Source organism: Prionailurus viverrinus, chromosome F1 (genome assembly GCF_022837055.1).
Source record: "Prionailurus viverrinus isolate Anna chromosome F1, UM_Priviv_1.0, whole genome shotgun sequence".
Taxonomy (NCBI): domain Eukaryota; kingdom Metazoa; phylum Chordata; class Mammalia; order Carnivora; family Felidae; genus Prionailurus; species Prionailurus viverrinus.
Window position 1 is genome coordinate 18248727 of NC_062577.1, and position 16677 is coordinate 18265403.

The 16677-nt window shown below is 39.6% G+C and overlaps 1 protein-coding gene across 7 annotated transcripts in view; it reads right to left on the reverse strand.

The window, feature by feature from the left end:
* Positions 1-16677, reverse strand: part of ABL2 (ABL proto-oncogene 2, non-receptor tyrosine kinase) — a 104714-nt gene that overhangs the window by 7687 nt on the left and 80350 nt on the right. For 4 of the 7 annotated variants that reach the window (XM_047841320.1, XM_047841317.1, XM_047841321.1 and 1 more), the window contains exons 2-8: positions 14624-14686; positions 13234-13404; positions 8407-8702; positions 5502-5774; positions 4319-4403; positions 1718-1895; positions 908-1092 (exon numbers count right to left, since the gene is read on the reverse strand). In XM_047841320.1, the coding sequence (XP_047697276.1) occupies positions 908-1092; positions 1718-1895; positions 4319-4403; positions 5502-5774; positions 8407-8702; positions 13234-13404; positions 14624-14686 (1251 nt within the window). The remainder of the gene's footprint in view (positions 1-907; positions 1093-1717; positions 1896-4318; positions 4404-5501; positions 5775-8406; positions 8703-13233; positions 13405-14623; positions 14687-16677) is intronic. The other 3 variants (XM_047841322.1, XM_047841319.1, XM_047841323.1) reach the window with 1 other exon arrangement.

A 16677-nucleotide genomic window follows, 5' to 3' on the forward strand; every position in this document is an offset into this window, starting at 1 on the left:
ACAATCAGAAAAAAAATTACGCTAGAAAAAAAAAAACTGCTGGACTTGGTCACAGGTTATTTCTGAGTTTGAGATTCCTGATAAAAAGTCACTTCGTCTCGGTTGCAGATAAAAAGTGACAACTATTTCTGCTGGCCTACAACCCAAATTTCTAGACTTGTTCAGTCCACTGAGCATCCACTAAATCAGAATTCTTTTCAGTGGAACAGAAACAAGATGAGTTACAAGAGCAAATTCTAGACGCAATTCCATCACGCTTCCTTGAAAAGAGAAGGCGACTCTGCGGCACGATACTCTGGAAATAAGCAATAAAATCTAATAAGGAAAACAGGAAACTTTACAGAGAAAGGATCAGTAAAATCCAATGCAGTCCAAGATCTAGACTGTGAGCTCTTTGAAAGGACTTTTTTTTTCACTTTCTTCTTTACACTTTTTAAAAATGTATTTAATTTAAGTAGGCTCCACACCCAATGTGGGGCTCGAACCCCTTTCTCTACACTTCTTTCTATGCTAAGTACCTAGCACAATGCCTGGCAGACAGTAGAGATTTAATAAATGCTTGCTGAATGACTGATAAAGGATGGGGCTAAGGCAGAGTTTACTGGTCACATAAAAGAGAAATTCTGAAGAATTAAAGAACATTTATAAAAAAATAAAATGACAGGGGAGCCTGGTAGGCTCAGTCGTTTAAGCTTCTGGCTCTTGATTTCGGCTGAGGTCATACATGATCTCCCGGTTTGGGAGTTCAAGTCCTGTGTCAGCCTCTGTGCTGTCAGTGTGGAGTCTGCTTAGTATTCTGTCTCTCCCTCTCTTTCCGCCCCACCCCTGCATGCAACGTCTCTCAAAATAAACCTTAAAAAAAAAAAAAAAAAAAGAAGACACAGAAAAAGTCCCTTCCAAACCTTACCCCAAACGTCAGATTTAATTGAGAAGGTATTGTAGGCAAGACTCTCTGGTGCTGTCCATTTAATAGGAAATTTGGCTCCCGCATGAGCAGTATAGGTGTCTCCAGTCATCAGTCTACTCAAGCCAAAGTCAGCCACTTTTACCACATGGTTTTCTCCCACTAGGCAGTTACGGGCTGCAAGATCTCTGTGGGAAAGAGAACCCTAATGTGATTCCACTCAGACAGTGAGGAAAATGGTCACGAACACATGCTCTATTCGTAGTTCTTTGTGCTACAAGCAGAGTTGATAAGTCTGTGCTGACAGATATGGTAGTATTTTATGATAGCTGCTAACATGGTAGAAAGCCACTAATTATCCACCACTTGGAGAGTAGTCATCAAGAGGCAGTTATGTGATACTAGAAGAAAGCAGACTTCAGAAAATGGGTTCCTATTTGTAAGTACACTGGGCTAGGTTTCAGAGGTGAGCAAAGATGCTTTTCTACAAGGCTTTAAGTTCTTAACTGAGACGGAAAGCTTTTTTTAAAATTAAGCCATTAGATGGAGCAAAATGCTCTCGGATATAATCCTGGGCAAAATAAAGATCATTCTGTTTTAAAAACGGCAAAGGCTCCTCATTAATACTTTAGCCAGAATACAGTAGGTTTATAAGATGGAAATGATATTATAGTGGGTGGGTCCTGTGAAAGAGAAAATTGCTTTCTTGGGTCATCTGGAAATTCCAGGAAGGTCCTCACATTCTTCTCTTCATTTGCACATCAAGCAAGGTAGCTTCACGGTTAGAAATAGCAATGATTGGGCTTTACACACCTATGGATGAAATTCTTCTTCTCTAAATACTCCATTGCAGAAGAGATCTGAGTGGCCATATAGAGCAGTACGACTGCAGTCACTTCGTCTCGGTTGCACTCTCGGAGATAATCAAGCAAGTTGCCGTAGGGCATGTACTCCGTCACGATGTAAAATGGTGGCTCCAAAGTACACACACCTGATAGTTCAAGAACAGAGCCTGTTTTATTAGTATAGATTCAAAAATTCCACACCACTTCGTCAAGAACAGTTGACAAATTTTAAAGTCTAGTTCGGCAGTAATCTTTTCCCTTCTTGCCATCACATTCTCTGAAAGTAACACAGCAAAGGTAAGTTGCTGGTTGAGAAGGGAGTCTCACCTTCCATTACATCATTCTCTGGAAATCCACATGCATTTGAGCATTTGCCTGTTTGGGCAAAAGCAGAGTTACTTACACTAATTCCATAAGGGGTCTGGAAGACCAAAATTTCTGGAGTTCTGTATGTGCCCCAGATTCTGAGCCTCACCTGCACACTAACAATGTTTATCTGAAAGTAACAGCAATTGTGTATATGTTGAAAACTGTGTGAGCTCAGCCTGTATAAAGCTTTGTAAAAAGACTGCTTGGGGCGCCTGGGTGGCTCAGTCAGTTGGGCGGCTGACTTCGGCTCAGGTCATGATCTTGCGGTCCGTGAGTTCGAGCCCCGCGTTGGGCTCTGTGCTGACAGCTCAGAGCCTGGAGCCTGTTTCAGATTCTGTGTCTCCCTCTCTCTGACCCTCCCCCATTCATGCTCTGTCTCTCTCTCTATCTCAAAAATAAATAAACGTTAAAAAAAAAAAAAATTAAAAAAAAAAAAAAAAAAAGACTGCTTCCATAGTCAAGGATTTCACTGACCCAGGGTAGATTCCTTACAAAGAATCAACAAGAAGCTGAGGCACCTGCATGGCTCAGTTGGTTAAGCGTCTGACTGTCGGTTTTGGCTCAGGTCATGATCCCACGGTTTCATGAGTTCGAGTGTCACATCAGGCTCTGTGCTAACAGCACGGAGCCTGCCTGGGATTCTCTCTCTCTCCCCACTCTCCCTCTAAATAAATAAATAAATGAATGAATGAATGAATGAATGAATGAATGAATGAATGAATGAATGAATGAATAAATAAATAAATAAATAAATAAATAAATAATAAAATATATTAATAAATATAAATATAATAAAGTAAAATAAATAAAATACATATATTTTTTTTTTATTTAAAAAAAATTTTTTTTAACGTTTATTTTTGAGACAGAGAGAGAGCATGAACAGGGGAGGGGCAGAGAGAGTGGGAGACACAGAATCGGAAGCAGGCTCCAGGCTCTGAGCCATCAGCCCAGAGCCCGATGTGGGGCTCGAACTCACGGACCGCGAGATCGTGATCTGAGCTGAAATCGGACGCCCGACCGACTGAGCCACCCAGGCGCCCCCATATATATATATTTAAGAAAAAAAAAAAAGAATCAACAAGAAGCTATTTCCTTTGCGACGGTTTGTCTTAACGTGAACACCCAAAGAAACTGGCCCTCCTTCAAAATGGGCAAAGAGTTCAGGCAACAGTTTCTTTGTGACCTGAATGGCCATTCTATCACAGCATAGCACATTCTGCTTAGCAAGGTAAACTGATGAGTATGGTCACAATTTTTAATTTGCTTCTTTTCAACAGCTTTTCATTTAATGTCTCTACCTTGTAAAAATATTTTGTGACAATGTTTGGTTTGGCATCATTTTGAGTGGTTCTGAACTTGAATCTGGGGCAATTACCACAAGCTGGGCAGTTTTATATATTGTAATCAATCTAGGCCACTCTCTCCTGGGCAATTAAAAAAATTTTTAAAAAAAAAAAATCTTTTTTTAAAAAAAAATTTTTTTTCAACGTTTATTTATTTTTGGGACAGAGAGAGACAGAGCATGAACGGGGGAGGGGCAGAGAGAGAGGGAGACACAGAATCGGAAACAGGCTCCAGGCTCTGAGCCATCAGCCCAGAGCCTGACGCGGGGCTCGAACTCACGGACCGCGAGATCGTGACCTGGCTGAAGTCGGATGCTCAACCGACTGCGCCACCCAGGCGCCCCTAAAAAATTTTTTTTAATTAATGTATGTATGTATGTAATCTCTACACCAAACATGGACCTCAAACTCACAACCCCAAGATCAAGAGTCAGATGCTCTACTGAGTTGGCCAGCACCCTGTTCCAGGGAAAATTTTTGTTTTTTAATGTTTATTTTTGAGAGACAGAAGGACAGAGTGTGAGTGGGCAAGGGTCAGTGAGAGAGGGAGATACTGAATCCAAAGCAGGCTGCTCCAGGCTCTGAGCTGTCAGCACAGAGCCCGACATGGGGCTCAAACCCATGAACCGTGGGATCATGACCCAAGCCAAAGTTGTACGCTTAACCAACTGAGCCACCCAGGCACCCCGCTGGGCAATTTTTAAACACAGTCTGTTGAGTAAAATGACAACTATTTACTGAAGTAGATTTGCACTTGGAGCTTCTGCCATGGTGATTCAAAAGGAGTATGTGGAGACAATGGGGTTGGGAGACGAGCATCACTAAGGAAACCCATGGCTCAGAAGCTCCCTCACCTAATAGCTGTACCAGATTAGGGTGCTTGATCTCCTTCATCACTGCAGCTTCTTTCAGGAACTCTTCCACCTCCATGGTATCTTCCTGGAAAAGGGCGGGGGGGGGGGGGGGGGGGGGGAAGAAAACAAAACAAAAAAACAGAAGAGGGACAAACCCCCATTTTAATCATTTGAGTCAACTCACAATCCTAAACCTACAGCTTTAAAAAACTTCTTTCAAAAATACTTTTGAATATTTTAGCATATTAAAGAAATTTTATCAGAACCTAAGAATAGGCTCCAGACACATCCAATTAAGAAACAAAAATGCCCCTAAAATGTATCCAGTATTTGAAACAAAAGTGAAAATTAGCAGGGCAAGCAACGGAATATCATATCCCATATCCCATCACAAGGGAAACATGGCAGACCTGGATGGTAACTCAGTTCTCAGTTTACTTCCTTACACATCTCAGCCTTTGAAACAGGAGACAGAAGGGTTAGCTGTTTACACATTTGTCTTCCTGACACATTCCTTAAGGAGCAATGCACATGTGCAAAGCCATGCATATTGTCTCACACTCACAGTAGGCTTAATAAATGCTTGCTAACCAGAATGGATTACTACTCATAGCCAGAGCAGCCCTTATAAGTGATATGCCAGAGCTATGGAGGCAAACAGGAGAACCGTCAGAGAACGGAATGAGTGACGACTGTGCAACTGGTTACTAGGATGCTTAAAGAAGACAGCAGCATGAGGAAGATTTCTGGGACTATTAGGAACAAGAAAAAAGGATTTAATCTCATAGATGGGAGGAGCATGAGGCAGAAAGCTGAAGGACAGACGAGAGCCCATGATTCTTGTACACTGCACCAACAATTCCGTCCAGCAGGGGTCCTTCTCAGGAAGCAAAACAGCTTGTCTTGCCTTTATAACTTATAATTTGCTCCTAACCTTTCACTAAGACTTACATCAACAGCCTCCAGAGACAAACCTTCCCCACATGTGGGTTTCGCTGTGTTGCAGTGAATAATCTGCCCGTGCGTTGTCAGCAATGGCACTAAAGTTAATCATCAATTTGCTGATGTGCTTGGCATCAGTGGGTGGAAAGTGCTCCAAAGCTGAAGAAGGGCATGCTCATATTTCCAAGTGATTCAGCACAAATGTAAAAATGCCTGGAAACTGTAATTCTTAGCAACCCACCTTCAATGTTTTCACAGCAACCGTAAGGCTATATTTCTTCCAGACGCCGACATAAACTTCTCCATACTGCCCACCCCCAAGTTTGTGCTTCATAGTAATATCTGTTCGTTCCATTTCCCATTTGTCATGGATGGGGGACACGCCATAGACTGTTGGCTTATTGCACTTGGGCGCTGGGTAATGTAATGTTGTCACCAGCCCATCCGCCACTGTGGAGTGATGATGAACCAGCTCCGCCAGGGTGCTAAAGCGGCTCTCGGCAGTTACATACACCTGAGGAGAAAGGCAGGAGAAAAGCTCTATCAACTTGAAAAGGGTCAGAAAAATTGTTTTCAAAGCCCATTATTTCACTGGTCTGAAGATATAAAGACAGGAGGCTATCTTATTGAAATAAATTAAATGATGATGGTAAGGAGAAACAGAACTTCAATTTAATCCTCCTTAAACCATTCTTCCTAGGCTTCCTAAATAAGCTCTAGTTTTGGGGGAAAAGCTTCCAACGTATCTTTCTGAATCATCAAGATCATTGGTCTTCAAGTAGTTTTAAGCAACAAGACTGTGAAACCCAAATATGTTAGCAGCAGAGATGCTCTGATTAAAGGAGGCAAGAGGAAACTTGGCCTCCTGTAAAAGGTTATGAAATACCACATCAGAATCTTGCACAGCACCTAACTTGAGAACCACAGAGTTCAATTTTTTTGGTAGGGAGAGAGTATTTAAGTATCTTATAATTTTTACTTAATAAGGATACGTTTTTGAGTATCTAGGCCACTAAAAAAGGGCCACAATAGGGGCAACTGCGTGGCTCAGTTGGTTAAGTGACCAACTTCAGCTCAGGTCATGATCTCACAGTTCCTGAGTTCGAGCCCCACGCTGGGCTCTGTGCTGACAGCTCAGAGCCTGGAACCTGCTTCGGATTCTGTGTCTCCCTCTCTTTCTGCCCCTCCCCCACTTGCGCTCCGTGTCTGTCTCTCTCTCCCTCTCAAAAAAAAAAATAAAATAAAATAAAAAAAAAATAAGTTAAAAAAAAAAGGGCCACAATTTTATTTCAGAGTGGTTAACAAAACAGTAGTTAATTTGTAATAATAAAAGTATAAAAGATGAGTAGTCTTCAAGCCCTATCTTCCAAAGGAGCTTGTTTATAGTTTTTTTTTTAAATGAAACTTTTGGTGTATATAGAATAATACACAGTATACGCAGAATTGATGATTTTTACAAGGTGAACTCACCCATGTAAACCTCTCCCACACCAAGAATTGTAACACTACCAGCACCCTCCCAAATAAGCTATTCACCCCTTCGAAGATAACCATTCTGCTGACTTCTAGAACACCTTAGATTAGCTCTGTCTGCTTCTGAACTTACACAAACGGAATCATACAACAGGTATTATTGTGTCTGCTTTCTTTCACTCAACTTTTCTTTATTGTGATATAATTTGCATACCATAAAATCCACCGTTTTCAAGGATACAATTCAGTGGTTTTAATATATTCCCAAAGTTGTCCAACCATCACCACTATCTGACTCCATAACACTCCCACCCCCTCACGCCCATCCCTGACAGTCACTAATCCCTTTCACTCAGTTTTCTATGTGTGGCACTCAGCTACGACATAGGTCAACAAACTTTTCTGCAGAGGGCCAGAGAGTAAATATTTCAGGCTTATGGCCATAATGCCTCTGTCACAACTATTAAAAGCTGCCATAACAAGGAGAAAGCAGCCACAGACAACATATAAACAAATGGGTGTGTCTGTATTTCAATACAATTTTATTTACAAAAATAGGCAACTGGTGGGCCCACAGATTTTCTTGACAGTGTGCACAGCAGTACAATTTTTGTTGTATAAATTCTATTTTATGAATATGCCACAATTTACTAATTCATTCTGTTGTTAGACAATGAAGTGTTTCTAGCTTGGGGCTATTATAAATAATGCAACTGTGAACATTCTTGTACATGTCTATGTCTTCTGTGTCTCCTATGTCTACAACACATGCACTCATTTCTGTAAACCAGAAGCAAAGCTGCTAGGTCTCTCCCACATTACCACTCATCTGGTTCCATTTGGTTTCATCAAGAGACAGTAGGTCTGTGCGGTGATATAAAAGAGAATTAATCATTATTTCCTACTTTGTAACAGCCATTATGTTTTAAGGAAATTATTTCATTTAATCCTCACGATGACCCAATAAAGTGCAATGAGAAACAGGCTTACGTAAGGTCACAAAGTCAGTAAATAGACATGCTGGAGTTACGCACCAAACCAGGTCTGCCTGCTCCAAAGCCTGGGCTTTCCCCTACTCTGCATATCACACAGAGGGAAAGAGCAGAACAAATGACTCCATATAAATTTACTGTTCAGCAGAACTGATACAAAGGCAGGCCTCACAGTTTATGAAGTAAAACAGTTCCACTCCTAAGACAGCCACCCTGAAACGACTGGTCTTCCCAACGTGCACTCTGCTCAATGACTGACCTATTTCTATCAACACACATTCATACTCAGTCTCCGTCTCAGAAGCCCAGATTCTTACTTTGTGAACTTTGTGGCAGAGATTATTACAATTTTCAAAGACAGAAGGCTTAATCTAGCAATTCTGTACAACACACTGGACGTATATGTATATATCCGTACACTGGTGGTGATTAGAACAGCTAACTTAAATAGCAGTTTCTTCCATTCACCTTCAAATCTCTCATTAAACTATTAATACAATAGTGTTTTTCATTTCCATTACCATATTCTTATGTGTAAGCTCTAATGTGCCAAACAGCCCAAATTCACATCAGCGATTATTTTATTTCATATGAGTCATAAAAACTTATTTTTTAGTCATTCTGAGTGTTTTTTCTAAAGAACAGCCCATCCACGCCCAAGGTGGTACCGGCCAGTCTTACCTTGCCGTCTGTTGTGGTGTTGATCCTGTAGTGATACACACGGCCCTCGTACCTGAGCGAGATGGACAGCTGCCCAGGGCTGCTCTCACTCTCCCGCACCAGGAAGCTGCCATTGATCAGACTGCTGAGCAGGTACTCCGCAGCGCTGCGCGACACGGGCCCATGGTACCAGGAGTGTTTTTCCAAGCTGTTCACTGGGGTGATGTAGTTGCTTGGCACCCAACCTTGGCCATTCTTAGAGCGAACTTCACTCCACTCACCATTCTGGTTGTAACCAAGGACTCGTAGCTTTTCACCTGGCCATGACATCATCAGAGAAGAGAAGAGAAGAGAAGAGAAGAGAAGAGAAGAGAAGAGAAGAGAAGAGAAGAGAACTTAACTTCAAATATCAGCAGCCTATTATCAAACTCTGAACTCTGTGAAAAATCAATCAGGAAATTTTACGCCAACATTTAAAAAAAATAATGAAAACAAACTTGGCTGCTCATCATATCCTGATTGATCTCTTTAGCTTGTGGCTTAAAGACAAGCAGCACAGTTAGAAATAACCTTCTGGTATTTACTAAAGGTTTTTACACCAACTAAAAAAATGCCATTAGGAAACTCCACGTGTGGTATAGTATGGTGGCATACAAACACAGAAAGGTTCCCAATCCATAAACACAGAGAATACACCGCTGATTGCCAGAGGGGAGAGGGTGGGGCATTGTGCAAAATGGGTGAAGGGGAGTGGGAGGCACAGGCTTCTCTACAGAGAATAAACAAGTCACAGGGATAGATGGTACAGCACAGAGAATACAGTCAGTGGCATCGTAATAGAGTTGTGTGGTGACAGATGGTAGCTACACTTGTGGTGAGCACAGCACAACAAATAGAGCAAATCACAGTGTTGCACACCTGGAAGTAATGCAGTATCGTGTGTCAACTATACTTGAATTTAAAAAAGACAGGTTATTCTGGAAAATGACACAGTCTCACCCTTCAAAGAAAAGTTCATTTTTCTCAAAACAATTTGTCAAGGAATGTATCTTATATATGGTTCAATGTTAACAACAATCAAGGATTAGGGATGAGAAATGTGAAATACAAAGTCACTCTGAAATTTCAGTTGGCACCAAAGCAGCAAGACCATCTACGTAAGAAACAAAAAACAACAAAACAAAATAGAAGCACAAACCACAGAGCTTTCTGTTTTCAGAAAAAAAAACTGCTTGGGGGGCAGGCGGGCGGTTAGGACTCCCAAAGCACAATCTTTTCTAGGACTCAAGTTTTACCAGTTATAGTTTCCCAACTTCCCTCCCATTCCTTATGAAGATGAGTCAGTCCTACTCATTCCTCTAAAATTAGTGTGTGGGAAGGGAAGCCGCCACTGAAGCCAGAACCCAAGACAAGTTATTCAGAATGTCTTTGCTGTCAACGTCAATGTCCTTAATTTCTCTATTAAAGTTGTGAACCTCAGCTTTAAACTCCCTAATATACATTTTGCCCCTAAACTTACAGCTCAGACAAAACAGGAAAGGTGAAAGAGAGATCATGCACATGGCCCACTAGTTATCAGGCAAAGGCCACTGAGGAAACACTCAAAATCATTATTCTGGCAGTCACTGAACATTTTCAGCAGCCCACAGAAACGTCTACCATAGGATAACTTTATTAGCTCCTATGATCTCATCTTTGACCTGGATGTGACATTCAATGACAAAAACAGGAGTATGTACTCATAAAATATACATATGTACACATGAGTAGATAGGAGCATGTGGTGTGGTGGTGGCAATGCACAGATAAATACTCACCAACCATATCTGCAGGTAAAAAACCTCAGTGCTCCTAGAAAAGCTAAATAGAACTTGTTCCTCTATAGCTGTTCTCTATTGTACCACAAGACTAGAAACGTAAAGAATTAGTATATTACTGTTGCTTCCTTACAAATAACTGCTAACGGTGGGTCATCATTAGCAGGATACAGTCAAAAACCCTGTTTTTGTCTATTTTCCTCTCTTTTAGAAGTTAGGAGGGGAATTTTCTACTCTGGAAGTTTTGAGCACCAGGGAAATTGACGATAGGACTAGTGGGGATGTAAACATGAGCTCTACTGACAGAGGAATGCTGGGAGAACTGTTTTTTTATTTGAAGCAAAAAACAATATTCAAAGGAGGAACTATAATAAATTGTCATTTTTTTTAAATGTATTTTCTTCTCCTTTAAAATATAAAATAGCTTTAGCATGACATCATTTTATATTAATAAGAACCTGATAGAAAAATCTGGCTTCTCATGGGTTTCATGAGAAATCCCTGTTTGCCATGAGATAACAAGAATCCCACCCCCTGAGCTGCACTCTAGCGATTGCCATAACTGGTAACTGAGGAGTCAACAGACTTTCTTTATCGATGTTTCCTTGGTGACTGAACTATCTTAGAAAAACCTCACATGAAAAGTCTATCTAGAAAGAATGTTCTGAGTCACTGCTTCACCAACTTCTCCACTGAAGTATCCATAAAGGTAAAAAAAAAAAAAAGTGTGTTGTAGCCCGAAGAGACTACTGCACAGTATAAAATTCTTTGAAATCCTTTGTTTTATCCTAAAAGTTCATGTAAAAGTTTCCCCCCATGCATAAACCTCATACACACAGAAATATTATCACCATCCCTTCCCCAAAAACTACCTAAAGTCTTCAAGTAACTTGACACTAGATCACCCGCTTTACTTTTTCTATGCCTCTAAAGCCTCCTGGCACAGATAAATGTGCCCTCACACCCACTCAGGGACACATCTATACCCCAGGTTTGAGTTAAGGGTTTCTTTTGCTTTTGGTTAATCTGGCTGGATTTAAAAAACTGATGCATGTAAAAGTTTTATAAAAGGGTAACATTCCCTGAGTGGAGGTCTGCCTTAACCTGGTTTATTCACTCCCATTTAAAATTTTATTATCAACCTTACAAATAAAAACTGTATGTCTGGCAAATTATCGTTTAAATTAGTTTCATTTAAGTTAAAAATTATCCTTGGGGCATCTGGGTAGCTCAATTAAGTGTCTGACTTTGGCTCTGGTCATGATCTCGTGGTTCGTGGGTTTGAGCCTGTGCTGACATCTCAGAGCCTGGAGCCTGCTTCAGATTCTGTGTTTCCCTCTCTCTCTGCCCCTCCCTTGCTCATGCTCTCTCTCAATAATAAATACACATTAAAAAAAAATTATCCTGAAATATATTTTTTCCCAGTAGGAGGCTTTCATAAATTCAGAAGAACAAGCTTAGGTAGATTAGTAATCTAATTCATGTACACAATAAGAACGTCCCATGCTTCTTTTTTTTACTTTTTTGTTATTTTTTTGTATTTTTATTATTTTTTATTTTTTAAAGTAATCTCTACACCCAACGTGGGGCTCACTCACAACTCCAAAATTAAAAGTCACATGCTCTACCCACTGAGTCCCAGGCACCTCTCTTTCTCATAGAAGGTCCATATTTTCTGTCCTTATTCAAAAAACTAATAATGAATGATTTTACTTAGTCATGTTCTTAGCGCTCCCTTTTATAAACTTTCTACTAAAATAAATGACTATTCTCTTGAGAGTATTACTGTAATAGAAATCCTTCCTACTATTCCTTTCACTAGCCCATATAAACACAAATGAGAGATTTGTCTAGGCCAGTGCTACTCAAAGCAGGTCCACAATAAGATATGACACTTGTGCTGGAATGTGAATCACTGGACTACTTCCTTCTTGTTCAAAGTCTTGCTTTGCACCTAGGTGGCTCAGTAGGTTAAGCATCCGAATTCGGCTCAGGTCATGATCTCACAGTTCGTGGGTTCGATCTCAGGTCGGGCTCTGTGCTGACAGCTCGGAGCCTGGAGCCTGCTTCAGATTCTGTGTCTTCCTCTCTCTATGCCCCTCCCTTGCTTGCACTCTGTCTCTCTTTCAAAAATAAAATAAACATGGAAAGGAAAGGGGAAGGGGAAGGGGAAAGGAAGGAAAGTCTTGCTCCAAAACCAGAAAATGTCAGCTGAACTAAATACTACATATTATTTAGTTCACTAAATATTTTACTAAATATTACTAAATTACTAATTACTAAATATTTTAGTTCACTATGTCACTAGTGACATAGTTGGCTTACATATCGGGACCAAGTTCTTAATCTTAACAATGTGGACTGGTAATGAACTATTCTCAGGTAAGCAGTCAGCCCACGGACAACACCTTGAGTAGCACCAGGCTCTGGCAACATGACTCATCTTAGCCACAGTTCAAACAGAAGAGATGTATAGTAAACCTAGTGCCACCTAAGACGAATGCTGCATACTACATATAGAACTGAATTCTGAGAATGAGATAAGTTTATGTATATACCACATGGTGCTTTTTCTTTCTTTCTTTCTTTTTTAATGTTTATTTATTTTAGAGACAGAGAGACAGAGCACAAGTGGAGGAGGGGCAGAGAGAGCCAGAGACAAAATCTGAGGCAGGCTGCAGGCTCTGACCTGTCAGCACAGAGCCCGACGTGGGGCTCGAACCCACAAACCGTGAGATCATGACCTGAGCCGAAGTCGGATGCTTAACCGACTGAGCCACCCAGGCGCCCCTACATGGTGCTTTTTCTAAAGTACCTTATCTCCGCTTCTCCTTAATAAACCCTATAAAGTAGACAAAGTGACATTATCCCATATACAGGCTTAAACAAATAAACAAACAAGCCAGTGAACCAAAAATATCTGGGCCTAAATCACCTAATTTTAGTCAGAGGCAGAATCTAGAACAGACCCCTTTATTTCTTAAGCACTAATGAAAACTGAAGAGTGAGGAGATGTTACACAGAAGCTCACCTTTAGTGATGCTGAGTGTATTATCACCACTCGCCACAAAATCATAAAGTGCAACAAAGAGATTAGGGTCACTCTCAGTGGCTCCAAGTAAGTTCTCCTTGGAGCTCCACCTGATGGCTTCATTCAGTGCCTGGGGTTCAACATCACAACCATAGGGGCGGTGCAAGGCTTCTGAAAGACATAAAAAGAGAAAGGAATTGACACTAAGTTCAACCATTAAAAATTCATTTGAATTCAGTACATACATAGTATTTTAGCTGCTGGCATATATGTATACTGAAAGTTCCAAGGTGGAAAAGAACTGTATAATATGGAGTCATGAAGAATGAGCAAATGGCATGGTCTCCTAAGTATGAGAAAAGTCTATTTGTTGAAAATATAACAAGACAAAAGATCACAAAATGAGCATTTAGCTGTAATTTATACATATTCACCAAAATCAGAAATAAAAAGAAAAAGCGGTTTTCTCAAAATGGAAAAAGGAAATCTCAAAAAGAAACGGCAATTCATTTCATAAAACATATCAGATATTTGGTGGTGGTGGTGGTTTTAAGAAAGTACAGTTATGTTTTATAAGTCTTCCCAAACTACCCTTCTTCTTCCCTTGCTCTCTACACATAAAACAAATTCTGGAAAAGATAACAGAGACTTTAAGAAATATGTACATATGGCATAAACCCAGATCTCCATTTACATATAGAAAAATTATAGAAACAGTGCTTCCAGAAAGAAAAAAATACTAACAATATCTGTTAAACAATAGAAAAATGTTTTGGTTTAATACAAAATACTCTTGGCATTCCAAAATACCTTTGTATTACTACGCACTGTCTATAATATAATAGCAAACAATTGTTCGTTGTTTTAATGAAAAAGTTTTTATCTTATTTTCTTTTCTTAGATGGTACATTTCTGTAAGTATCTTAATCGAGAACTTAATTGAAGGCTCTAGAAAATATCACCAACAAAGGACATTTGAGTTTCTACCACGTGTAATGGTTGAAGCCTTGTAAGACCTGGTTTCTTCCTCAGGCTTTATGGTTCCTAAATTTAGTCACACTACACAAACAGGTGATCCCTACAAAGATCACCTGCTTCTCACAACCCAGGTCATTTACACAAAAAATACACTATGCCTTCAAAGGTGATTTTCTCGATCACAGAAATTATTTTTAGTGGCTGTCTGCCACTATCCAACTACCTATTGTGACATAACAACACTTTTCTATTATGTCTCTCTCTCCTTCTACTCATTTTTCATTTAAACTTGACTTTCTTATATTTGAAGAAGAAAAATCCTGAAATCTGTGGTTTTATTTCTTTTCAAATACATTCCCTCCTCTCCATCTCTACTGCCAATGCCTCAGATCAGATCCCCATCATCTCTCACCTGGACTACTGCCTCCAGTCTTGTCTCCCTCAAAGCCATCCTCCACACAGCTGGCAAAGTGATCTATTTAAAACAAAAATTTGACCATGTCACTCTTCTTAAGATTCTTTAATAGTTCACCATCAAGCTAAAATCTTCTCAATGGCCTCCGAGGTCTTTTATGATTAGGTCTCTACCTACTTCTCCAGCTTTACCTCTCCCCACTCCATACCTCAAATTCTAAACATGAACACACACACAGATGCTTCCTGCTTCTTTGTGCCTTTATTCACAGAGTCCTGGTTACCTGGACTGTGATCTCCTCCCACCCTTCCTTTGCCTGCCTGCCTTCTACTCATTTTATAGCATTCAGTTGCAGTGTATAACCTCCCCTAGGAAGCCTCACGTGCTCCCCCTCCCCGTACTCTCAAAAGCATTACACTTGCTATATTTGTACCCTTTATCTTTATGATATCCTCAATTGATTTTTATATCCCAAACTTTACAATGTATTCCTTGATATTAAAACTCTTTTTCTAGCAAGAGTTACATAGGATGTGTTCAATAACTGTTAACTGAATGAATGACCAAATTATACAAAATTATAAGTGACGGGAAATAGTGAGATGTATTTTAATCTTAGAATAGCATTAACCAATGTTTAAAAAATGGCTTCCTAACTGTCTACAGAAATTCCTGTAGTAGGTTGGATCTGTAATTTTCCTGATAGCTTTAGAGTTTACTTCACTTCTTCACATTCCTTCCTCCTAAGAGGAATGTATCCTTAAAATTTCAGAGCTAATTAAATTTTGTCCCACATTAAGATTATGACAAATCTGAAGTTATGTCCAGATGTCCTGAAAAGTTAACGTGAATCGGATGTATTATTGCTCCTTGTTTACATGCAGTTACAAGGAATGGAAACAGCTGTACTAAAGTAACCAATTAGGATTACCAAACAAATAAAACACCATATTCTATGAAACATCCTTCAAACTGATCACATGTACTAGGGTTTCCTTTATTCTAATAAGAAATCATCCACTCTAGCAGAATTTCCATTGGGCTACAAAATGCCAATCCTTTATTAAAATGAAAAGAACTGCCGAAAAGTATAGAGAATATTTGTAATATTTATTAGGTTCTATAGCGAGTACCACCATGATCCACACTGATAAACGTTTCTTGCCAGTAATGGTGGTAACAAGATTAGAATGCTTTGTGATTATTACTCTATTATTCTGTTTAATTATTATCAAACAGTTCAAGTTCATTTTCTTCTTGTTGTATAGAAGTCCCCTTGCTTGAGATAAAGGGTAGAGGAACAAAATCAAGGGTAACAAGAACTTGTGTACTCTCAATGACCAACTTAGAAATAATAATTAAGCAGATATTGAAGCCAACTCTTAAATCCTAGCGAGCCAAAACCAGCAAAAACCATACAATTATACCTTACTTTGTAAAACCCAATATATGAACACTTAAGGTTTACAAAATTAATCATTTCAGTGAACATCTACCATACACCATGCTGAGCTTCAGAATATCAAGATTATAAATCACTAATAACACCATTTGGACTTACTATAAAAGACTACTCTCCGTTCTTTCCCCCAAATCTGCCTCTCCCAAAGAATTCCCTGTCTCAGTCAACAGTAATTCCTTCTTTTCAGCTGCTCAGGCCAAAAGCCTTCAAGTTTGAGTACAAACTTCCAGCTATAACATGAATAAGTTCTGGGCATCTAACATATGATTATAGTTAATAATACTGTATTATATACTTGAAAGTTGCTAAGCCAGCAGACAGTAAATGTTCTCACCACAACATAAGAAATGATAATTACATGTGATGCAGGTACAGCTAATGCTATGGCGGTAATCACTATGCCATATGTAAGTGTATTAAATCAACACACTGTACACCTTAAACTTACACAATGTTAAATGTCAATTATATCAATAAAGCTGGGGGAAGAGAACCTTGGAATCCCCATGGACTCCTTTTTGCTCTCACATACTACAACCAAACCATAAGGAAATCCTATTGGCACTGCCTTCAAAAATATACCCAGAAT